The following is a 25,544-nucleotide window of genomic DNA, read 5'->3' as shown; positions in this document are numbered from 1 at the left end:
TCCTAACAGAATTTAAACGAACAGTGAAGTTCGCCTGGGGCCCTCTCATTGAGGAGTGGAGTACTTTCAAGTGCTATGCGAGCTCCAGTTTTACCTCCCTTCAGGGGTCTTTACAGTTCCTAACACTCCTGGGTTCGAGTCCCAGGTAGTCACTAGTCTGATACGTACTGGCAGCAGGTGGTCCGCTATGTCCTCCACTGTGAGCAGTTCGTCGTCCTGGTCGAGCTGGAGACAGACGGTCTGGAACTTGAGGTTAAGGGCGAGGGGCTCCAGTGGGCGGGCCAAGCCGTCGAGGCCAGGCAGCATGAAGAGCACGGGGCCTGCCTCCAGCACACTCTCCACGTCTGGTCCACTGCCTGTCGCCGAGGGCATGCGCACCACAGGTTGGGAAACAGGTCCGAACGCATTCAGAAGCAGCTGCACATCGTCGAGCGGGGGACTGTCACCCAAGTTACCTGGTTGGAGGGAAGGAAGCAAATAAACAAGGGCTCAGAAAGAATAACTGATTAACAATACTTTATATGATCTAGCAGAGCCAAGGTCACCAGGCCTTCTCTTGTGCCCAGACAGACTCTAGCTGAATACAATAGCCCTACCTATTACAGTAATGGTTACAATAATATTAAGAACATACTATAATAATATGGCAGTGAGTAGTAATAGTAAGTAATAAAAGTAAAGGTAAATAATATTAATGAAATAAGTATAATAATTCTTCATCATCTACTGCTCAACATACATATACAAAGGTAGGATGGAGGTAGATAACTGCATATGGCTAGTCGTACCTTCAGTTACGTTGCCAGTAGAGTCGTCCTTGCCATCCCGCGTGCTGACCAGCTCCTGCAGCTGGCTGATGGACATGGAGGCCAGCCCCTTGGTCGTCACGTACGTGTTGTGCTCCCTGTCCAGCAACTGCTTGAGCTCCTCTAACATCAGCGAGTCTATGCCCAGCTCTGCCAGTGTGGCATTCAAGTCCACAGCTTCTAGGTCTCCAGTGCCTACAACAGCAACAAATTACTATTCAAGTGTGCAACTGCTTCTGTTTGCGTTTCCATAGCAACCACATATTACTTACAGTATTTCCACGTGCTTTATTCTTTCTTGTCTTTAACTGAAAGTTTGTTTTCGCAAAAATGACAGTTCGAGACTTGCAGTATGATGACAGTGCAGAGTGGTTTCAACATACATTTTTAAAGTATTTAGACAAACATCTGACCATCATATTAATAATAGTACATTATGCAACGAGCCTATAATGATAGTAATTAAGACGCAAGTATGATTGCTTATGAAACGAGCGCAAGCGAGTTTCACAATTTTCATACGAGCGTCTTAATTACCATTATAGGCAAGTTTCATACGACTTTTTATGCTCTACCATATTTCTAACTTGAAATTATTGAAAATTAGGTCTTTTTATGGTTACGTGCGAACTGACCTGAATTGTGAGATGTGCGCAGACGTGAAAGTATTGATTTTTCCCGAGGCCGAATGTCATTGACCTTGGCACAGAATAAGAATGAACATTAGTCTGATATAACCTGGAAATTGATTTAGAATTGAAAAACGAGATGACAAATTGAATTTATTTGAATATTATTTACAATTAACGCTAATTATTATAGTAACAGAACATAACCTTCTGCGACAGTATTGGATTTCCAGCCTCCGTGACTTTTCGCTAATTGTCTGTCGATTGCATATCCGATAATAATCGATATAACGGTACAAAGCTCACTTGAGATTGGCTGAAGACTTGTACTTTAATGACATGCATTAAAGGACTGCTACCAGGTGTATAATTACTACATTTCGGCATGGTCGAGCATAAAGAAATTTAAGTTTTATAATAGCACAGATAAGACTTTAGATTGGTTTACATCTTACTTATCATACAGAAAACAGAAAGTGGAAATCAATACAGAGTGGAAGGTTACCACTACATAGGGTTGCCAATTTTTTTCTTTTTGAAGAAAATTCGGGAGACTAAGGAATCGATAAAATTTCACATAGAAAATAGACATATTATTCGGTTCACTTACTAAAATCAACTTTATTCTACACTTCGGCAGCTGAGCTTATATTAAGAATATTTTGAGACAGATTTTGACTGAAGTTTGCAGCTCTGACATGTCCTGCTCCTGTTTCGAAAATCTATCCAATTATTGTTCATGAGATAAAACAGCCTCTTTGTATGAGCATTACTACTTGGTACGCTTAGAACAAAACTCGTCAGTTTTTCCAAATGTATAACATTAACATGGTTTGATTTTATGGGGATGAGCAGTAAAACAAATTTCTGGCAAGCACTATCTTCTAAAAATGCTGCACATTTTAATGTCTGTCTTGAACAACAAAATTTATCATATAAATTATCATCATTTATGGCAAAACCAAATGTTTAGAATAACAAAATTTATATTATGCAAAAAATAAGGGAGAAAAATGCTCGAAGAGAAGAATAATACGGGAGCCGGAAGTCTGTTAAAAATTATGGGCAAATACGGGAGATTCCGGGAAATATGGGAGGGTTGGCAACCCTATCATTACACCAAAATGAAACTGATAATAGTCATAAAGAGAGATTTATAAAATGTAAATAAGTTTTTTTTTAACATTCACCATTTTAGATGAAATCGTTGTTGCTATGAAACATTTGGCAACATCACGTCTACTGCAATAACTCTAGCAAGCGCAGCCTGCACTGTGGTGGGCCTAAGTTAGTAGTTCAACATGACGTAGATTCGTAAAAGATGTAAACCAGGGCTGGCAGCAAGAGCGGATTCTACTCTCACGGGGAGCCATATGATTTCTCTTCATCCCCTTTCTTCCCCACTGAACATCACGCAGCGTTGATTCAGTGACAGATGAATATTAAGCGTCCTCGTTTAGAGACTGGTTCCACTCCCGATGCCCAGCCCTGACGTAAACAGAAACAACTCCTAGCATTCGTTTCCCTCTCCCTTTAGGGTAGTAAGGGGATGAGGTGATGCACTTGTGGCTTGTTAGTCGCAATTTTAAACAGAAATATGCATCTTGTGATATCACAAATAAATTGTAATAAATATTATTTGAAGGTCAGATTACGTCATTGCCCCATCCCTTATCTTCCCCTCCCCTCTGCTATACTCAAATCACAGGCACGCAACACTGCTCTACATTGCAAGATTATATTTTAACGATTTTCGCAATGCTGTTTGCTGATCAGATTTTAATTGCAGATCCAGAAGATAATTTTTAACGAGCTATTCACCAATAACGAAATATGTCGACATTTTTTTCCTTTTATATTTCCCAACAAACGTAAAATTCCTTTGAATAATTATTGAAAACGAACAGTTACATTTGTTCGGATCAAATTTCTGCACATTTAAAGGACAAAACTAAAATTCTTTCAATCATTTATTATCATAATACACTGCTCTCTTAAATTGACTGAGCATATTGGGAATTAAATCAATGGTTTTCCCAAAACACGGTATGAAATGTTTCGTATAAAACAATTTTGGTCTCGAAAAGGAAGCAAAAACGAGTAAAATTGCATTTAACTTCTTTGATTGAAATATCTCAAGGAATAACCCCCTGAAATTATTGACATTCTGTATAACAGCGTGAGAATGGTAAACATTTGCACTTCCAGTGATACTGGCCTGTGTTGGGATCTGGTTCATGCTGTGCATCATCTGTGTATAACATGTGCGGAGCACGCAGTTTACGTACCCAGAAACCTTCTGATGCACTCCACGATGTCCACAACCCTCGACTCCTTCTGCGCCACAACAATGCTGGACATGACGACTTGTGACTGCCGCATGAATCTGCCCAGAATCTCGAAACAAGACGACATACTCTGGAGGAGCACGTCCTCTGCGACATAAGATTAAGTGGTGACAGTAAGCAGATTGTTTTGTAAGTCCCTGTCTCTCAAATAAAGGAACACGGAGAAGAAACTGAAACAATAAAATTCTCTTTTATAAACTTTGCAGAATGAATAACAAGACAAGATAATATAAAAAAATAAATACAGAAATATTCGAACGCAGAGAAAATAAAAGCTACATTTCAGAATAAAAATTAAATAATTTCATATCATTGAAAAAAAAAAAAAATACAGCAAGAAGAGAAGATTTGAAGCATTTTGTCAATACCGTACATTATGGATCAGAAAAGAATTATGATTATGTATGGTGATCACGAACATGATCTTGATGAAGATGATTGTAATACAATAGTATCATTAACATTATATGATGAAAATGATTGTAATGCTATAGTACCGCCATCACCACCACCTTCAACATCACCATCTTGTTCCTTCACAGATATCTCCAGCAATCAAATATTTGCTATGCCACTGTAGAAGACGGAAGAAAGAAAGGAATGAATGAATGAATGAATGAATGAATGAATGAATGAATGAATGAATGAATGAATGAATGGATGGGTGAGCAAAATGCATGAAAAAGTATGAATGGATGCAGAGATAAATAAATAAATAAACAAACAAACAAACAAACAAACAAACAAATAAATAAATAAATAAATAAATAAATAAATATGTGGATGTATGGATGGATACATGAATTAATAAATGGATGCATACATGAATAAATAAATAAATAAATAAATAAATAAATAAATAAATAAATAAGTGGATGTGTGGATGCATGGATGGATAAACCAATAAAAGGATGCATAGATGAATGAATAAATACATTATAAATTATGTCTTATTTAACGATGCTCGCAACTGCCAAGTTTTATCAACATCGCTGGTGTCCCGAATTTTGTCCCACAGGATTTCTTTTACATGCCATACTCGTCCCATTAATAAATTTAAGCTTTTTAACTTAAAAATTAAATTCAACAAAAATAATAAGAAACAGTTTATTCCTCGTCCAACCATTCATTCCAGTCCACAATTAAAAGACTAATGATTATGCTACCTTTGCACTGTCAAAATACCGCATTTTAAGCACACTTAAATGCCATCGACCTGGATCAGGATCGAACCTGCAACCTCGGGCATAGAAGGCTAACATTCTACTGAACTGCGCCACCCAGGCCGACAAATAAATGGATGAATAAACAAAAAAATGGATGGACAGATAAATGAATGAATATATACATAAATAAATGGATGAATAGATGCATGGACTGATATATAAATATACACCGGAGAGATCAATTAAAAGAAATGGAAGAAAAAGTAGGAAAACAATTGTAGAAAAGTAGGAAGGAAGAAAGAAATATTAGAAGAAACAGGGCAGAGAACGAGGAGAATAGAGACAATAAGGAACAGAGGAAAGAGAATAGGAAATGTGCATGGAAGGACACAAAGGGAGAAAGGAAGTGAGATAGAAGAAAGGAAAACGAGATGAGAGGAAAAGTGAAAAGAAGAGTAGAAAAAGAGGCAAGAACAGAGGAGAATAATAAAAAAAGAAGAATGAAGAAAGCAAGCAGGCAGGCAGCATACCGGTGAGGTCGTCGTGTTCCAGCTCCAGGGCGCCCCACTGCACAGCAAGTGCTGGGAAGCCGTCCCTGTCCCTGGCCTCGCACACCCGCTCCATGACGGAGTGACTCCAGCCATCAGCTGCACTCCGTCTGCAGAAAGCGACGAAGTGACGCAGGTGAGGACACATGTGACGGGAACACACGTCCAGGATGAGAGCCGGGGACGACTGTGTGTGCAGGTCCAGGGAGACGAGCTGCAAGCATGGGGAGGATGAGTGACTCGTAGAGACAAAGAAAGAAGACGAGAAGGGGAGAGGACGACAAAGAGAGAAAAAGAGGAGGAGAACATAGAGAGAAAGAAAAAGAGAAGGAGAACATAGAGAGAAAGAAAAAAAGGAGAGCATAGAGAGAAAGAAAAAAAAGGAGAACATAGAGAGAAAGAAAAAAAGGAGAACATAGAGAGAAAGAAAAAAGGAGAACATAGAGAGAAAGAAAAAGAGAAGGAGAACATAGAGAGAAAGAAAAAAAGGAGAACATAGAGAGAAAGAAAAAAAGAGGAGAACATAGAAAGAAAAGGAGAAGGAGAACACAAAGAGAAATAAAAACAGAACACAGAGAAATAAAAGGAGGAGAAAATAGAAAGAAATAAAGAGAGAGAACATAGAGAGAAAGAAAGAAGGTACAGAAAAAAAAGAAAGGAAGAAATCAGATAGTAAATAAGTCAAAACTGACTAAATAAGTGAAATGGAAAGAAGAAAGAAATAAAGAAAGAAAGATAGGAAGAAATAGAATTAGAGGAAATAGACAGTAAATAAATCAAAACAGAGAGAATAACTGAAAGGGAAGCAATAAATAAAGGAAGAAAGAAACAGATAATATATCATAAAGGATAAATAAATACCTAGCAAATCTATGGTGAAGAATGGAAACCTGCTATGTCAAATTTTGCTATTCCTGGGTTATGGTAACAAACAATTCATAAAATATTCACAGATCGGTTGCGGTAATTTCCTGTGTGATATCACACTTCCAAAATTATTAGTTTTTAAAAAGAATTTAGAATTTAATTATAATTAATTTTATTGATATTATGTGCATGTTTAGAAAGGGTTTCTTCGCTTCCCTGAAAAATAACGATTTTTGACATAGGAGGTTTCCATTCTTCACCATCGCAATATGAAGTGGACAAAAAGAAGAAAGAAAATTACCGGTAAAAGGGAATATAAGTAAGCAAAAACGAGATGGCAGTTAAAGCACAAAAACAAACGAAAAAAGAAATGAGAAATAAAGCCGAACAGACAGATTGTGACATGTACCGGTACAGAGACGTGTAGACTTATGGAAAGAAAACAATTATTACCAGTATATATCAATATGCAGAGGAGGATTTTGAGAGCTAGTCCAAGTTTCTCTTGCTGCAATATGCATAAAATGAATATCTCAAAAAATATTTTTGACAATGGATTAACGATCCCCAATTTCCAACAGATGATCAGTGAAGTAGTCATTCATCAAGTTTGTAAAAAAAAATTCAGTTGTGACAAAAAGTCACATTTTTAGCAACACAAGTCTGCCACGCACAAAAACAAAGTCGCAAATATATATTTTGCAACAGTTCTACGGTGGATATTTTCAATATGTGTATGTGTGAGGTATTTGTACCAGAAAATGTGTCATGGAATATGCTGAAGGACACGTTTCTACAATTTCCTTCAACAAATCAGTGGTCGCAAAGTTCCAGATGAGACTACTTTTTCGTAAGAACTATTTGAAGACATTGGATAGGAACCAGTATTAACCTATTAATTTCGGGATATAACACCTATTTAAAAATTATAACATATAGATTTAATATAATAGCAGAAAATATATTAAATGAATAACAAGGGTTTTTCTCTTTGTTTGACATATATTATTGTCATCACATAGAAGCGCCCTCATATGAGAGACTTAATGATTATGTAGCCTACTGTTAGACAATTAAAATTATGTTACGCTATTATTAATTTTTGATCACACAGGATTAACAACGGAGAAAAATTTGCTCCGGGGCTGGGGATCGAACCCAGGACCTCCAGTTAGTTTGAACAGCTACTAATATATGTGTGTATGAACATAAATAACAAGAATTATTATTATTATTATTATTATTATTATTATTATTATTATTATGGTCATGGCATGTAGCACGCATACACTGGGGGTCCTCGGTTCTATCCCCAGCACTGGAGCGAATTTTTCTCCGTTAGTAATAAATAAAAGATAAGAGTGGGTTAGATGTGGGCACAGTAAAGTGACAGGACCAGGTGCACTACTTCTGCTTGAGTAGAATGTCTTGCGGCCACTGGCACGTGTTCAATGTTTGGGAAGTTGCACTCACTTTTGGCAGGCAGAATATGGCGTCCACAGGGCCCATATCATTCGCCTTGGACAGCACAGCCATAATGGCACTCTTGGACGTAGTGTCAGCTGTGCAGCTGACAACAGAGGCGCCCTGGCTGCGCCAGATTCCAATGCGCCAATTGTGATAACTAGTCAGCTCCACGTCAGATGTCAGCACCAGCTTTCGAGCTCCCTGCTGCACGAGCCAGTCTGCCAGCTCCACTCCGAAAACTCCAATACCGCCTGCAAGCAGGTATCACATTAAAACTTGACTGCGAGCACAAACCAAATCTCATACTTGCGCATTTATAATAACAGACAAGGAATCTGAAATAAACATAAACACAGCACATATGAAATAGACAAGAAACTTCATAACTCAAGTTATTCAGCTCAGGGTTCTCTTCCAATGCATATGCTGCCAATGTATTCTTTGCTTTTCCATTTTTTCCATTTCCCTCAAGACTTGCATCAATAATGGATTGTGGCCATATGTTTTACTGTAGTCTTAATAAATATCCAAACCAATTGAATGTTTCTTTTGCAATTTTACAACTAATATAAACTTTTAAGCAACCAGGAGGTTCATTGCCGCCCTCACATAAGCCCACCATCGGTCCCTATCCTGAGCAAGATTAATCCAGTCTCTACCATCATATCCCACCTCCCTCAAATACATTTTAATATTATCCTCCCATCTACGTCTCGGCCTCCCCAAAGATCTTTTTCCCTCCGGTCTCCCAACTAACACTCTATATGCATTTCTGGATTCGCCCATACGTGCTACATGCTCTGCCCATCTCAAACGTCTGGATTTAATGTTCCTAATTATGTCAGGTGAAGAATACAATGCGTGCAGTTCTGAGTTGTGTAACTTTCTCCATTCTCCTGTAACTTCATCCCTCTTAGCCCCAAATATATATATTTTTAATACCCAGTTTTGTTCCGATAAGTTTTGTTAATTTAACAATATTTTCTTTATTTTCTCTAAGTCCGTCATGAACTTATCTTATATAATAATGTGATATTTTTATTTCATTCTACTTGATGAACGTTTTCGGTTTTGTAAACCATCTTCAGATCACTGTTACGTCTATTGAACTGTTATATGATGTGCAATGGGTTACATTAACCATATTGTACATCTTGATTACACAACTTTTAACACTGTATCATTGTATCCAACCAAAAAGCTAGAAACTAAACACACTAGAACAATATGAAATATACAGACACACAAAAACACAACTCAACTTCAAAACACACACACTCTTTGACTCTACACTATACCACAGAAACACACCCTCACAGGAAACAGAACAAGTGGCGCCAAGACCAACAACGACCAGTTCTGAAGATGACCCATAAATAGGTCGAAACATGTAAACGAGGTACGTTGAAATTTAACACAGGAAAGTCTTACCATACATATTCCGAACCATATTGTATTAAATATAAAATGTGAGATAAAACGTTAATGAATGTACATATTTAAAAATGGTAACTTACTAAATTAAATTAGTCTAATTAATCTAAAATGAAATCCTAACTCGTTGAACAACACCCTAATATTGACTGTACCAGAAATGACGTAGCTGTTCTCAGGATTGCAGTAAAATCGCGGACGAGCTGGAATCATCTTTGGAAGAGGCAGAACTTGTTTCTTGTTTTCCTCAGGTCTAATACGAATCAACACTTTGCCCATGTGCTTCGGGGATGCCAAGTATCTGAAAAGATAGCACGAGTCTTAACATTTCAAGTACAGTGTCTTTAAGAATTTATAAATATGTACCTTCAAAAGAAATATTGGCAACTAAAATAAGCCTGCAATCCAGTAGGTACTGTACTTGATATGAACACACTAATTTTTTGAAAGCTTGGAAAGCACACAACTTGGGATGGATACACAGATGATACATAAAAGGGCAGAGTGTTTATATTAAATAAACTTAAACAAAACTCACTTTAAACACATAAGGGCAATGTGTTTCAGCTAAACAAAACTGAATAGAAACTTGGAGCACACTGACATATGTAAGGGCTGTACCTGAATGCTTTCTGAACTTCGCTATCAGTGAATACAGTTCTGGGCAGCGGTTGTACCATGCCATTAAGAATGCCTTCATTCAATGCTTCTTGGATTTTATGTCTCCACTCACTGGATGAAAATACATTGATTAGTGACACTCCACAGAAGTTCACTTCCTTCAAGAACACGTCCATGCCTACAGAACACAACAGAATGGTTACATCAGTCTTTTGCTTACAGCTCTCTAGCCAGTGTCTGTCTGTGAATCAGAAACTTAAGAGAACGGTATTGGCAGTTCAAGTGGTCGGCCGGGAAGCAATGATGCTATTAGGAGTCACACACATCACTACGGTTCTGGCTTGTGAGCTCAATTTAATACGAATTTATCATTTTTCTTTTTACTCACTTAAAATTATTCAAAAGAATAAATAGTGTGCTGGATTAAGTACCAGTAATATTAATACAAATGGTGTGTTTAACATCAATACTTGAAAAGTGAAAAAATATGAATAATGGGAATAAAAGACTGGTCAAAAATAAAATATATAAAACAGATGAGTGACACAACGTAAATATTAATCTATAGAAAACAACAAATACTCTGACAGGTGTAACAACAAACAAAATAATGAAATGCATGAAATATACGAAGTGTTATGAAAATAAATGAAAAAAATTAAGGGATGAGAGAGAAAATCGTTAGTAATTTAAAACTGGTCTGCAATGTTTTCCTTACTCTAACAGTCTGTCCAGTAATTTGCGGAATATCGAATTAGCGTGCTTTAGAAACGAGTACAGAATGGCCCCGAGGTTCACTCAGCCTCCTAAAAAATTGAGTACCGGGTCCTTCCCGGGGGTAAAAGGCGGTCAGAGCGTGGTGCCGACCACACCACCTCATTCTAGTGCCGAGGTCATGCCTCCATGCCCCCCAAGTGCCTTCATGGCATGTTACGGAGATACCTTTTTTTACAAGTAAACATCTGCAGCAAGGAATAATGGGCTTTGCCTTCTGAAGCACTTCAATCAATCAGTCCCTCTCAATTTCTTTAGGATGGTACAAACACAAGGAAAGTATAGGTACTAAATTGCCAAGAGTAATTTTTGTTTTTAGGAAGTTAAGGCCATTGGTCTCAACAAAAACTCTCAGACAGGTAGGCCCATACTTTGCACCATTTGAATCTCGTATTAATTATGAAATTCATATATGGGGAATTGCAACAGGAAGCAATAGCATCTTATTACTACAAAGAAGTGCACTGAGCATAACATTCAACAAAAATAGCAAGGAATCATGTAGGAACTGTTTACAGAGTTAAAGGTAATGTCAGTTTAGGCCTACAGTCTGTTATTTACAGAACTTTGATCTTCCTTAAATCTAATATAGGTCTTTATCAACCTAGATCATATACATTCCTTTAACACTAGAAATAAAGAACAATTAGATTACACAAGGTGCAGATTGAGTGTGAGCTCAAATACTTGCTTTCAATGGCATCAACATACAGTATTTAATAAGCTACCATTGGAGGCGAGAAAGGTACCAATAAATAGGTTTAAGTCCTGTGTACACTGATGTTACTGAATAGAATGAAAGAATTCATGGAGTGTGATGCAAATATTGTATTTTAGAAATGTAAACCGTTATATTTTGGTTTTTCTCTTTATATTTTAATTTTCCTTTTTGTTTTGTATAAATGTGTTAATTTCCATCATACTCTGCTTGTCAGTATTTGTTTATTTGCTTATAACCTATCTGTTCATTTGTCTTTGTTTATTAATTTGTTTGTGCATGTTTGAGTCATTATATGAGTGTGTGCGTATATTGTCTAACCTGATGTTGTCATATCCAGACTTTGTATACCGGTACTGATTTCTGACAAATAAATGAATGAATGATCATCATCATCATTATCTGGGAGGTCAACATACTCCATAATTTAAAATAAAAACATGGAAGGAGATATACCAAAATGTATAATAGACATTTTGTTCCTATCATTATTCTCTAAAACTGAAATATTTGCACTTACTTCCGCAAATATTAAGTATGATGCCGAGTTTTTCATAAGTAATGCATAACTGCAATTAAAGTTGTGTGACGGGATTTTGGGCAAAAAGCTCAGACATGTCAAACCTTTTATGTAGAAAGAAATATTTTTATGGCAACAAAATATTTTTGCTGCCATTTCTGTGCGAGTTGACACCATTGAAAATATTTTAATATACCGTAATACACATACCTTTATTAAAATGTGATGTACACCTTACAATATATATTTAAAAATACTATAAAAATATGCATTTATTTGCATAATAAAGTTACTCTGAAGCATTAGATAATAAATATCTGATTTGCAAAGATAATTGATCAGTATATCAACAGCAATCTTTGGAAGAAACATGCAAATGCATTAACTTCCTAACCTTAGCTTATCTTCGTGACATTAATTTTTTATTATTACTGTAGTGTCGGTGAAGAAACCCACCTAGCACTTTGTTGCTGAAGAAATCTGCTTTTCCCAGCTCCAGGAAGCGACCACGCTGAGCGACACACCTCAGGGAGGCCTGCAGCTTATCCTCAGCCAGAGAGTTCAGCACCAGATCCACACCAGCACCCTCTGTCCGCGACATCACGAGCTCCTCGAAGGAGATGTCTTGTGAGCTGCCGATGTTACTATCCTCCAACTGGGACAGACAATAATACAACAATTAGTACAGCAAAAATACTGAGATAGGCAACAATCCAACAATTATTACAATCAGACCTGCTATTTGCACTTGCATAACCTTGTATGAAACATTATCAAGAGGTCTCATTTTAAGCCAATGTTTCATTGAGATTTTGTGATTTACGTATTCCATTTTCATCACATTTTATTAAAAATTTTTCCTCAGATAGATATTGCTAAAATACATGATCACTACTTTTCTCATAAAATTGCTTATCATGTGTTTGATTCCTTTAACTTTTACGCAATAAACGAATATAAGTACTGTACCTATTTTCGGAATCACAGCAATACACAAACACGCAAACTGTAATGCTATTTGATAAATTTCTACTGCAGTAAAGACTTAAGTTGATATAATAACAAGCCAGGACTTTGTGCAATGAAAAACCACTCCATGGACCATTGGAAGTATCGCCCATTGTTTAGAGGCATTAGCACAAACTCACTTCTTGTTCGCAAAATAGGCCACCTATTTATATTAAAGCAACTAACACTTGAAATCCCATAGAGAACGGCTAAATATATCTGTGCTTACATTTAAGGAACAACATCTTGTTGATATCGCCATCATTCGTAAATACTACAGCTTTATAGATCAAATATTCAGTACGCCATGTTACCTACCTACTACTACTACTACTACTACTACTGTTCGAAACTATAATATGTATTTGTGATAGTCACTTGTTATGACAAATGGAGTAAATACTACACCTTTATAAATTCATTTAGTACCGGTACGCCAACTTACCTACAATGAATGAAATTACAGTAGGTAATGGAGATAGTTTTTGTTAAACATACAAGTTACGGTAATTTAATTTTATAATCTTGCCTATAAAACAAAGAATACCTACTAGACATACTAATAATGAATGAAATTACAGTAGGTAATGGTGACAGTCACCTGTTATAACAAACAAAGTAAATACTATAGCTTTACAGATTTATATAGCAGGCCATGTTCCCTACAATTAATTAAATTCTAGTAGGTAATGGTGATAGTCACTTGTTATAACAAACGAAGTAAATACTATAGCTTTAGGCCTACATATTTATATAGCAGGCCATGTTAGCTACAGTGAATGAAATTATAGTAGCTAATGGTGATAGTCACTTGTTATAACAAACGAAATACGGGTAAATACTACACCTTTACAGATTTATATATCAGGCCATGTTACCTACAATGAATGGAATTATAGTAGGTAATGGTGACAGTCACTTGATAAACATATGAAGTAAATATTCCAAATTTTATATCAGCAAAGAAAAATTAAATCATGTAAATATACTCACATAACACACTTTCTTGTGGCTAACTCCCGCACTGGTTAGTATAATACGACATGTTTAATAAATTAAATTAATAAAACATAGGCATTTCATTTAGAATATAAACTATGTCCTTCATTTAGAATATAAACAATGTCCAAAATACAATAATATAGATAAGTTTAGTGGCAGGGGATAGGCAAATGTGAAGATTGTACTACTTACAGTTCAAGAGGACTACCAGTTTACTGGTATTGAGGACTCAAGCAGGTTTTTTAAAATATGTTTCCTTCCTTTTCCAAGTGCTGTAGATTTCCGTAGAATTTCTTCAATTGTTTTGTTTCTTTTGTGACATCTGACCATATTGGTAGTGATGAAAAATTTCCCTTCATAAGCACCTTTTTTTTTAGCTTACTGATTTTGCTAAGTATTATAACTGAAGTAATATAATTTCAAAATTTCCATAACATTTTCTTCTTATTCAGCAAATTATTCAGCTGATTGATTTCGACAGGTTGTGTAATTTTAATGATACCCTAATTAGAAATTTTCCTGAAAATTTTCCCCTAATTAAGCATTTCTTTTAGCTTAATTTTTTCTAAGTTTTATAATTGTATTGATATAATTATAAATTTTCTTGAAAATTTTCACCTTAGCAAGAACATTTTTCAGCTTACTGAAATTTAGAAGTTTTATAATGTAGGCCTATTGATATATATATTATAGGTCCTAATTATATATTTTCTGAAAATTGTTCTCATATTAAGCAATTTTTTACCTTAGATTTTCTAAGTTATAATGTACTAATATGAACATAAATTTTGGCGAAACTAACGGTGAGTTACTTCTTGTGATTTCGGAAATGAAAATCTGCCATTACACTGTCTTACTACTGACAATCTCACAAAACAAAAAATTACCAGCATTTAGCCAGTGCATATGCAAGGCGTAATAAAATCCTAAACTAACCTAAACTGTCACAGATTTGTATATCGAAAACATAAAAAAGCCTAACTAACCTAACATGTTACAGATGCAAGACATAGAGTGAGCGCACACTAGCTTGAAACTTTCGTAATGTCACCAAAGTTATGTTGGTGTGACTCAGGGGAGAGCTCTAAACACTTGCATGTCTGTAAGTGAAGTACGAGGAAAATAACTCAGCTCTGGTTTGGACTAAATTTTCCTGAAAACTTTCCCCCTTACCTACCAATTTTCTCAGTTTATTGATTTTGCAAAGTTTTATAATTGTACTGATACACAGTAATTATATATTTCCCTGAAATTATTCCATTATTAAGCAATTTTATTTGCTTAAGTTTTTTCTAAATTTTATAATTAATTATTGTATTGATATTATTAATTTTTCCTGAAACGTTTCCTCTTAGTAAACTACTTTTATTTAAGAAGGGCAGTCAAATGAAAACGAGTCAGATGCCAAAACATAGGGTATAATAGAACATTTATTACCATACTTCAAAAGTAATCTCCAAAAGTGTTTATACATTTATCCCACTGCGAGACAAGATGATCAATCTCATTCTTGAAAAAGCCTGTAGGTTGTCTACTGAACCAGTTCTTTACCCAGTCACACATGTCTTCATCCGATGAAAAACGAAGTCCAAGAATGTCTTTCTTCAGCTCTTTAAAAATGTGAAAATCGCATGAGGAGAGATCTGGACTGTAGGGGGGGGGGGTGTTAAAGCGTTTCCCAACCAAATTTCTAAATTGTATTCCTCACGGAGGAATCATGAAGAAGGACAACACCGTTCGATAGCACTCCAGGGCATTTTGACTTAATGGCACGTCTCAGTTTCTGTAAAGTTTCTTCATAATGCTGTGCAATGATTGTGGTCCCATGCTCGAGAAATTCAACAAGCAAAGGACTCCTAGAATCGAAGAAGGATATCAACATGACTTTACCGGAATTTGTGTGCATTGCTTTGGACTTTTTCGGTGGGGAGAATCCATGTGTTTCCATTGTCGGCTCTGCTGTTAGTTCTTCAGTTCACAATGGTGACACCACGAATCATCCCCAGTACAATAAGGGACAGACATGCATACGCTTCCTTGAGGTATCGTTGCAAGTGACCCAGTGAAGCAGCCATTCTGTTTGTTTTTTGTTCCTCCGTTAACTGATGTGGAACCCATTGTGCACAGATTTCTTGGTACTGCAAGTGCTTCGTTGCAATCATGTGTATGGAACAGTGACTTATTCCCACCAAACGACAAAGTTCTTCCACAGCGGTCCATCGATTTCCCCATATAAGACCATCAACCTCAGCAATAACAGGAGTGACGGCACGATGAGCATGTCCTGGATAAGCATCGGCACGTGTCCCTTTAGGAATCTCTTGTGCCATTCCAGTACAAGCGAACATGACATGCTGTATTTGCCATGACGATGGATTTCTCGTCCTCCTACTCCTTCAGCAGTCAAAATTCGCACTATACCTCGCTGTTCTTCTTTACCTGCCTCCATTAGTGATGTTGGACGAACACACTTATCTCTAACCTCACTTCCAGCACAATAAACGAACAACTAGTATGTAAACAGAGGTTGTAACTGTGCTTCTACGAGTCGCCACAAGATGTCAGTTCAGCAATCAAATTCCAGTGGTACCAACTTGCCCGCCGTGAGATATACACATGGTGACCCATTTTCATTTGACTGCCCCTCATAAATTACTAACATTGCTAAGTTTTATAATTTATTGTACTCACCTCTTCTTCTAATCGGTGGATGAATTAACTGCTGTTCAAATAACCACAATTTACACAATAGCCTACATATTTTTTTGTATTGCATAATACCACAAAATAAAGGTATTTAATTAAATAAATTTTACCTCGAAATTGACTGCATGAAACAGTTTTCTCACTCAATCTTAAGGGTCGTCTCCACTAATAAACATTCCACAATGACATGTTAAATGTTAAACTGAATAATTTCGAGGGAAAAATTGCTCTGGGGCCGGGTCATAATACACGTCACTGTACGTAACAGAAAACCACAATTTAAAGTCACACAGAGTTAGTGTGCACTCAAATGTTGGTTGCTTGACAGTTGTCAGCCCACTTTGAGGTATGTGGATATAGAGGGAAAAATTGGATCGGTGTCGGGTAGAGTTCCCGGGTAGCTCAGTGGGAGAGCGTTGGTACGTTTAACCAAAGGTCCCGGGTTCGATACCCGGCTCCGGAACAATTTTTCCCTCGAAATTATTCAAATTAACTTTACAGGGAGTTATTCCTGAAAGCTTAATTTGCAAAATGTTAAACTGTTTACTGTTAACATCCCAACATGTTGATTAAACATGTTAATGCTAATTTTATTTAACACTTTGTCCACATTGTTAAACATGTTAAACTTTACTTTCCTTGCATAGTCCACCATAAGCAGTCTATGAGATTTTAATGTATATAGTGTCTTGTTTTCAAACCTTGGACAATGGACTCAGATGAAGATGGTTTGGATTTTGTAATTGTCTCTATTGCTTGTTACAAAGAAGAAAATGAGAATGTGGATGCGGCAATATCTTAGTAAAAGACAATGCAGAAGACATTCTAAACGAGCTTAAAGTTGAAGATCGATTTGGATTCAAAAACTTTCTGAGAATATCAGAACACGATTTTAATAATGTAGTGCTGCAAAAAATATTTTCTGTCATATCAAAGGAAAACACACAATTAAGAGCAGCCATTTCACCTCATTTAAAGAAATTACAGCACGATTGATTGAATGTCATAGGAGCTATGATATGATAAATGTTAAAGGAGCAGCTAATATCATGTTATTCTTTCCGAGGTTTTACGAATGTTAATGTTAACATATGTTGCCAAATACGACCATTACTGACGTCAACATAGCATTAACGTTTAGCATATAATGAGGATGCAAAAACTCTCTATTGTATTCTCGAGAACAGTTAAATAATAATTTCAGTTCTCTAAAACAGTCGGCCTTCTTTGGTTTGTCTCTGCATTATTTTTCAGCCACATCCCACAAACAAGGCTTTTCCATCAGTGCATTAATCAATTTTATTTTAACGGTATTTTCTTTCGTCCACTCCAGTACTTCTTACAGCCAACACTAGGGATCGTATAAAAAAAAATCAAGAGCTGCTCCTAGTTACGTGCCACAAAATCGAAAGTTAGTTGCTATAGAAACTGTACGAACTTTCCCGAATTGTACCGACATTGCACGAACAAGTGAATTGACTTGACATGTTTTCCATTTCTGCTGGAAAACATGCCAACATGTTAAAAGTGTTAACTTCAACATACTCAGTTAACATGTTAAGTCAATTGAGACTTGAAATGTCCATATACATGTTAAATTCAACATGTTGTTGTTAAATGTTTAACAGTGGAGACGAGGCTTTAGATTAGTTCACTAAAGTTGTCAGAAAATGTTTGTTCCTTAATGAGTATCAATACTGTGGCAAAACAAACGTAACAATAGCACTGTTTTGGAGTCTGTATTGATACAGCCATCAAAGGTTAGACGAGTTTGATAAGATGGTGTCTAATGTAGGGTTACCATATTCTGAAATGTGAAAATGCTGATACATTCCTCTCACTAGCGAACTCCTTGTACCAACTTCGTTATTTATATCACTTTCGCAACTCCTGTATCTAGATGTAATTCTCTTTAACAATGCCTTGTTACTATACAAATAGTTAAACATACGTTTGCATGTAAAATGTCTTAAATTAAATTTCCATAAAACAAGTCCTTTCACAGAATGTATGGTAAGTCACATCCATGAAATTTAATAACTTACCAATACTTGATAAGTCCACTGCTATTTACAGTGAACGAAATGAAGGATGTATCTGGATGAGCAACACTTACCCTACATGTTTAACAATCATATACACTGCAATATATTTCGCATAGCTCACAGCAACATCAGACTAAACGAAACAAAAATGAATAAATAATATTTCAACATGAGACAATGCGGACAAATTAGAGGGTTTCCAAAAATGTAAACAGAAGACTGTTTTTATTATCAAAAAGTGGACTTGTCCGCATAAATGCTGACGTATGGTAAATCTAGTCCAATGAGAATACTGAGTGAGTGATAAGAATCCATTTCTTCAGGCCATAAGAGAGGGGGTGAAGAAAGCAACAATTTGGTCAAGCAGAAAATTTTCCGAAAAAAAAAATATAGTGGACAATTTTTCTTATCACATCAGTACATATTAGTGTTAATGGAAATTTGAGTCTGTGTAGGTATGCTCTGTGCACAACGTGTAAAACAACTTGCGTATCATAGCAGCATGGAGACATAATAAATATAATGAAATGAACTTCACCTTGGACTATTAAAACCCATGAAATCAAAGTTCGTGGAAAAAAAGAAAAAAATAAATAAATAAAATAAACTAAAATAAATAAATAAATAAATAAATACATAAAATAAACTAAAATAAATAAATAAATGAATATAAATAAATAAATAAATAAATAAAATAAACTAAAATAAATAAATAAATAAATAAAATAAACTAAAATAAAATAAATAAATAAAATAAACTAAAATAAAATAAATAAATAAAATAAACTAAAATAAATAAAATAAACTAAAATAAATACATAAATAAATAAATAAATAGACTAAGTACATGTAAGCAAATAATTAAGGGGAGGAATTGGCTAATATAGTGAAAAACAGTATTATTCCGATTGTAACTTTAGCTGCACTGGAGGGAAAAAGACCTTTAGGCAGACCGAGACGTAGATGGGAGGATAATATTAAAATGGATTTGAGGGAGGTGGGGTATGGTGATAGAGACTGGATTAATCTCGCACAGGATAGGGACCGATGGCGGGCTTAAGTGAGGGCGGCAATGAACCTTCGGGTTCCTTAAAAGCCATTTGTAAGTAAGTAAGTAACTTTAGCTGCATTGAAAGGATCAATTGCTCTCCTGAAGCATCACCTATATTCGAAATGAAACCAAGTTCATTAGCATTCTTACTTTTTTGTAACACTTACCTCTCTAAAACTAGGTATATTCCTACCAATCACAAGATGTATTTGCAGATATGTACTTGTAGGAGTTTCATTGTCAAAACAAATTAATGGTTCACTGAACTTGTAAACATTTCTATGGTTAAGTACTCTTTGTCCCTTGTGGCAGGTCACAAGTAGTGAGAAGATTTCTAAATTAATAAAATATAAATTCTTTAAAATGGTCTCCGATAAATTATCTAAAAACTACATTACATAAAATTTCATACTACGTATTTATGGCCTTGTCATCTGCTGTGACGTCATTTTTAAAGCTCAGGTGCATAGTGTTTTTAAATGACACTAAACTATGACTGCAATTTCGTCTAACCTTAAGTTTTTGCTTTATTCCGTACAAAAAGTTATATATTTTAGCAACTATTAATACTATATGCATGATATGCTATTAGGAAACTTTTTTCTGGAAAATAAATTTGTTATTTTATTCTAGTTGAAAAATATGTTTCCACATTTCTACAGAATTACTTCCAAAATTAATTCTTAAAAGTTAAAATTTTCACCTTAAAACTTTTGAAAGCCAATATCAAAACTATGTTGCAAATATATTAAAGAACGTGTTTCTAGGAGTAAAATGTCAAAGAAATTTTGATCTTTAAAAATGCATCAGATACATACTCGTATATCCATTTTATCACATAGTACAGTGTAGTGAACAGTGTGATACTTACCATGCCTTGAAATGTAACAAGAGATCAGTATTGCTGATTAAATTTGTACACACCAGAGTCATATGGACTTTTGCCCATTAGACGCTTCACATATTATTATTATTATTATTATTATTATTATTATTATTATTACTTACTTACTTACAAATGGCTTTTAAGGAACCCGAAGGTTCATTGCCGCCCTCACATAAGCCCGCCAGCGGTCCCTATCCTGAGCAAGATTAATCCAGTCTCTATCATCATACCCCACCTCCCTCAAATCCAATTCAATATTATCCTCCCATCTACGTCTCGGCCTCCCTAAAGGTCTTTTTCCCTCCGGTCTCCCAACTAACACTCTATATGCATTTCTGGATTCGCCCATACGTGCTACATGCCCTACCCATCTCAAACGTCTGAATTTTAAGTTCCCAATTATGTCAGGTGCAGGATACAATGCGTGCAGTTCTGTGTTGTGTAACTTTCTCCATTCTCCTGTAACTTTATCCCTCTTAGCCCCAAATATTTTCCTAAGCACATTATTCTCAAACACCCTTAATCTCTGTTCCTCTTTCAGAGTGAGAGTCCAAGTTTCACAACCATACAGAACAACCAGTAATATAACTGTTTTATAAATTCTAACTTTCAGATTTTTTGACAGCAGACTGGATGATAAGAGCTTCTCAACCGAATAATAACACTCATTTCCCATATTTATTCTGCGTTTAATTTCCTCCCGAGTGTCATTTATATTTGTTACTGTTGCTCCAAGATATTTGAATTTTTTCACCTCTTCGAAGGATAAATCTCCAATTTTTATATTTCCATTTCGTACAATATTCTGGTCACGAGACATAATCATATACTTTGCCTTTTCAGGATTTACTTCCAAACTGATCGCTTTACTTGCTTCAAGTAAAATTTCCGTGTTTTCCCTAACCGTTTGTGTATTTTCTCCTAACATATTCACGTCATCTGCATTGACAAGCAGCTGATGTAACCTGTTCAATTCCAAACCCTGCCTGTTATCCTGAACTTTCCTAATGGCATATTCTAGAGAGAAGTTAAAAAGTAAAGGTGATAGTGCATCTCCCTGCTTTAGCCCACACTGAATTGGAAAAGTATCAGATAGAAACTGACCTATACGGACTCTGCTGTATGTTTCACTGAGACACATTTTAATTAATCGAACTAGTTTCTTGGGAATACCAAATTCAATAAGAATATCATATAATACTTCCCTCTTAACCGAGTCATATGCCTTTTTGAAATATATGAATAACTGATGCACTGTACCCTTATACTCCCATTTTTTCTCCATTATCTGTCGAATACAAAAAATCTGATCAATAGTACATCTATTACGCCGAAAACCGCACTGATGATCCCCAATAATTTCATCTACGTACAGAGTTAATCTTCTCAAAAGAATATTGGACAAAATTTTGTACGACGTCAACAAAAGTGATATTCCTCGAAAGTTATTACAGTTAGTCTTGTCCCCCTTTTTAAAAATAGGTACAATTATGGACTCCTTCCATTATTCTGGTACAATTTCCTTTTCCCAAATAGCAAGTACAAGTTTATAAATTTCGCTATATAATGCACTTCCACCCTCTTTTATTAATTCTGCTGGAATTTGATCGATACCTGGAGACTTGTACTTTTTCAGATTTTCTATCGCAATTTCGACTTCTGTAAGCGTGGGTTCGGGTATAAATGGCTCAGCAGTTTGTATTTCATTATTATTATTATTATTATTATTATTATTATTATTATTATTACATATGCATTTTAGTGAATTCCGTATCCTGTTTTTTTTTCTAAAATTAGGGCCCCATTTTTTTTTTCAAAAAGTAATCTCGAATTTGAATTGTTGAAGCAATGACTGTTCTATATAAAAAAATGGACATTGCTTATCAATTATAGAAGAAAAAAATTTTACCTTCCTCTCTGCTTAAGATAATAAGGTAATGAATTAATTTCTGTCTCTCTCTCTTGTATGGAGGAAGGACCCGAAGGTTTGCACTGCAGCTTGAGGCTTATTGTTCTTACCATTCCTATTTTGTGAATGATTGGGTAGCCAAATGGCCATGCTCTTGTACAAGTACAGCATACCACACTGTGAACCTAACCCGGGCTATGGTATGTTATGTGAATTAATGATGGCGAAATGAATCCGAGATCCAACGCCGAAAGTTACCCAGCAATTCTGCTTCGATTCGTTGAGGGAAAACCCCGGAAAAACCCAAACCAGGTAGCTTGTCCTAACCAGGATTCGAACCTGGGCCCGCTCGTTTCACGGCCATATGCACTGACCGTTACTCCACAATGGTGGACTAATGAATTAATTACATGAAATAATGTCATTAATGGTCCCAGTTAATTTTATTTTACCACCCTGGTAGCAATTGTTTTTTACCTGTGGAAAAAGTTGTTTGATGTATTCTCGCTTTTGCAACGAGCTGACAGTGGTGTATACGGTGCAACCCGTGTGTAGAGCCAGTCTGATGGCCGCCTGCCCCACGGCCCCGCTGCCTGAGTGGACCAGCAACGACTCGCCCTTCTTCATCTTCCCTATCAGCACCAGCGCGTAGTATGCCTGCTCATAACAATTCAAACAGTCTGTCATGGGAAACATCAAGAAATCCATCAACCTTCAGCTGGCTTCCAATGTGATCAACAGATTCCTCCACCACACAAACAAGCATGTAACATAGTTAGGAGATCAATTGACTGTGAACTACTAAGATGTGGATAAACTTAAAAAACTGTGATTCTTCAAGTTCGCCTCTCTGAGTCTATCAAGTCTCATATTTTTGCTTTCTACACAGGGGTGAGCAAAATGTTGATACCTCAGTACTTTAAATACAAATATAAAACTCTTCTAAAAATCACCAAAATACATTTACATTCAAATACTCATTGGTCGAATAGGACCAGTATGAGTAAGTATGACATACTGGAAGTAAAGTAAGATACCAAAAACCATACCAGTAATAAAAATTTAAAATTGACTGTTATTTAGTTTACAATCAATTACGCTAACCAATAGAGTCGTCACACTCTGTACCTTCTCTTAGACATTTCTGCAGTAGTGTGTGATATCTTAAACAGAGTGACCCGTAAGTAATGTCTTTAATTACAGGGGGTTATTCTTTGGGATATTTCAAAGAAAAAAGTTTAATATAATCTATCTTGTCTTTGCTTCCTTTTCGAGATAAAAATTGTTTTGTATAAAACATTTCACAGCGTGTTTTAGGAAAGCCATTGATTTAATTCCCAATATACTCGGTTAATTTAAGAGAACAGTGTATTATGATAATAAACAATTGAAAGAAATTTAGTTTGTGGCTTTAAATGTGAAGAAATTTGATCCGAACTAATGTAGCTTCTCGTTTTGAAAAGGAATTTTACAATGTTACATTTGTTCTGATCAAATTTCTGCACATTTAAAGGACAAGGCTAAATTTCTTTCAATCATTTATTGTCATAATACACTGCTCTCTTAAATTGACTGAGTATATTGGGAATTAATTAATCATTGGCTTTCCCAAAACACACTATGAAATGTTTCATTTAAAACAATTTTTTTTTTTTTTCGTGAAGGAAGCAAAATTGTAGTAAACATTTTGTTTGCAATATCTCAAAGATAACCTCCCTGAAATTAATGACATTACTTAAGGTGCATCCTGTATAGTAAGTACATTATTTAGTTCCCACGCAGTAGCAAAGTCTTATTAAAAAAAAACTCCAAAATAGTTGTATGACATGACAAACCGGCAGTAATTTTTTTTTCGATCACTGCAAATTCTGGTACTTGATAAGATCAGGGCTGGGCAAAATACTGATATTCAAGTATTTCAAATACAAATACAAAATACTGGTACTTCAAAGAATAGTATTTGAAATACAAATACAAAATAATTTTAAAAAATTAACCAAAATATATTTGTATTTCAAATACTCAAAATACATTTGTATTTCAAACATTCGATACAATATATAAAGAAATAAGAATATTATTGAAAATTTATAATATTATATTAACATTAAAAGCATTGTTATCTCGAAGTTTTAGATAAACACTGTAACTGAACATTTTCTTTTCCCAGTCAGCAATGAAATTATGCTACATCTGAATAATTACTGCTCCCTTTCAAAAAAACAGTTTCTCAAAAAATTCATCAGATAAGGATCCATTTGCTGGTGAATGAATAAATCCTGCGCAGAGGAACACAAACTTGTATTATAGGTCTACTTTATAAAAGCTTGTTTCACTGTTGGGTAATTCTCTAGAGTGCACAGAGTTGTCCCTTTGCCATTGAAGAATTGTATGAGCTCATACTCCGCAGTAGACAAGTTCTTTTCTTTTTGCTTTTCAAAGTCTGTTGTACTTGAATTGAAAACATAAGAACTGTTTTCATCATCTTCATCATCTAAACTGACCAAAGTTGTTCAGATGATTTCACACACATATTCTGTATCCTTTTCTCATCATTTGGTGAGGCAGTGTCAGGTAGCCATCCATCTTGAATGATGGGTGGAAGCAAGCTGCCAAAATAGCTCAATTTGCTTCTGGGGTCAGGTCAAACATAGCTTTAAATGTTGATGAAAGCGAACTTATTAGGACTGGAGTTACTTGGAACAGATAGCGTAGATTACTAGGTAACAGAATATGTAATCTGTTTTTGAGGGAAATTAATGTGGACAAAAGTTGGCTGTAATAGCACGTCTTCTCATTTTGCATTAAATCAAGGGTTACGGCAATGGGTTTCAGAACTGCACACTATTCTTCAAGGTACTGAAACTCAACATCTCTGAAGGTTGGCAATCCCAGTTTTTCGCATATACTATTTATATCATATTTGAATTGCAATATTTGAGAGATTGAGTCATAATGAGAATTCCATCAATTTGGGCTATGAAACTTTAATGAATATTTCAAGACATCTGATATAATTTCTGAGGATTTGGGTCTCCT

The 25,544-nt window shown here is 35.5% G+C and overlaps 1 protein-coding gene across 1 annotated transcript in view; it reads right to left on the bottom strand.

Annotated features, from left to right (window-relative positions):
• Window positions 1-25,544, bottom strand: part of LOC138695372 (fatty acid synthase-like) — a 137,335-nt gene that overhangs the window by 12,762 nt on the left and 99,029 nt on the right. Inside the window, exons 24-32 of the mRNA XM_069819790.1 lie at window positions 22,983-23,162; window positions 12,355-12,553; window positions 9,887-10,064; window positions 9,421-9,566; window positions 7,838-8,082; window positions 5,480-5,711; window positions 3,724-3,870; window positions 789-1,001; window positions 169-455 (exon numbers count right to left, since the gene is read on the bottom strand). Of these exons, the coding sequence (XP_069675891.1) occupies window positions 169-455; window positions 789-1,001; window positions 3,724-3,870; window positions 5,480-5,711; window positions 7,838-8,082; window positions 9,421-9,566; window positions 9,887-10,064; window positions 12,355-12,553; window positions 22,983-23,162 (1,827 nt within the window). The remainder of the gene's footprint in view (window positions 1-168; window positions 456-788; window positions 1,002-3,723; window positions 3,871-5,479; window positions 5,712-7,837; window positions 8,083-9,420; window positions 9,567-9,886; window positions 10,065-12,354; window positions 12,554-22,982; window positions 23,163-25,544) is intronic.

The sequence above is a fragment of the Periplaneta americana genome, chromosome 2 (genome assembly GCF_040183065.1).
Source record: "Periplaneta americana isolate PAMFEO1 chromosome 2, P.americana_PAMFEO1_priV1, whole genome shotgun sequence".
NCBI classification, from domain to species: domain Eukaryota; kingdom Metazoa; phylum Arthropoda; class Insecta; order Blattodea; family Blattidae; genus Periplaneta; species Periplaneta americana.
The sequence above is the reverse complement of the archived record's forward strand: the minus strand, read 5'-3'. Positions and strand labels throughout refer to the sequence as shown.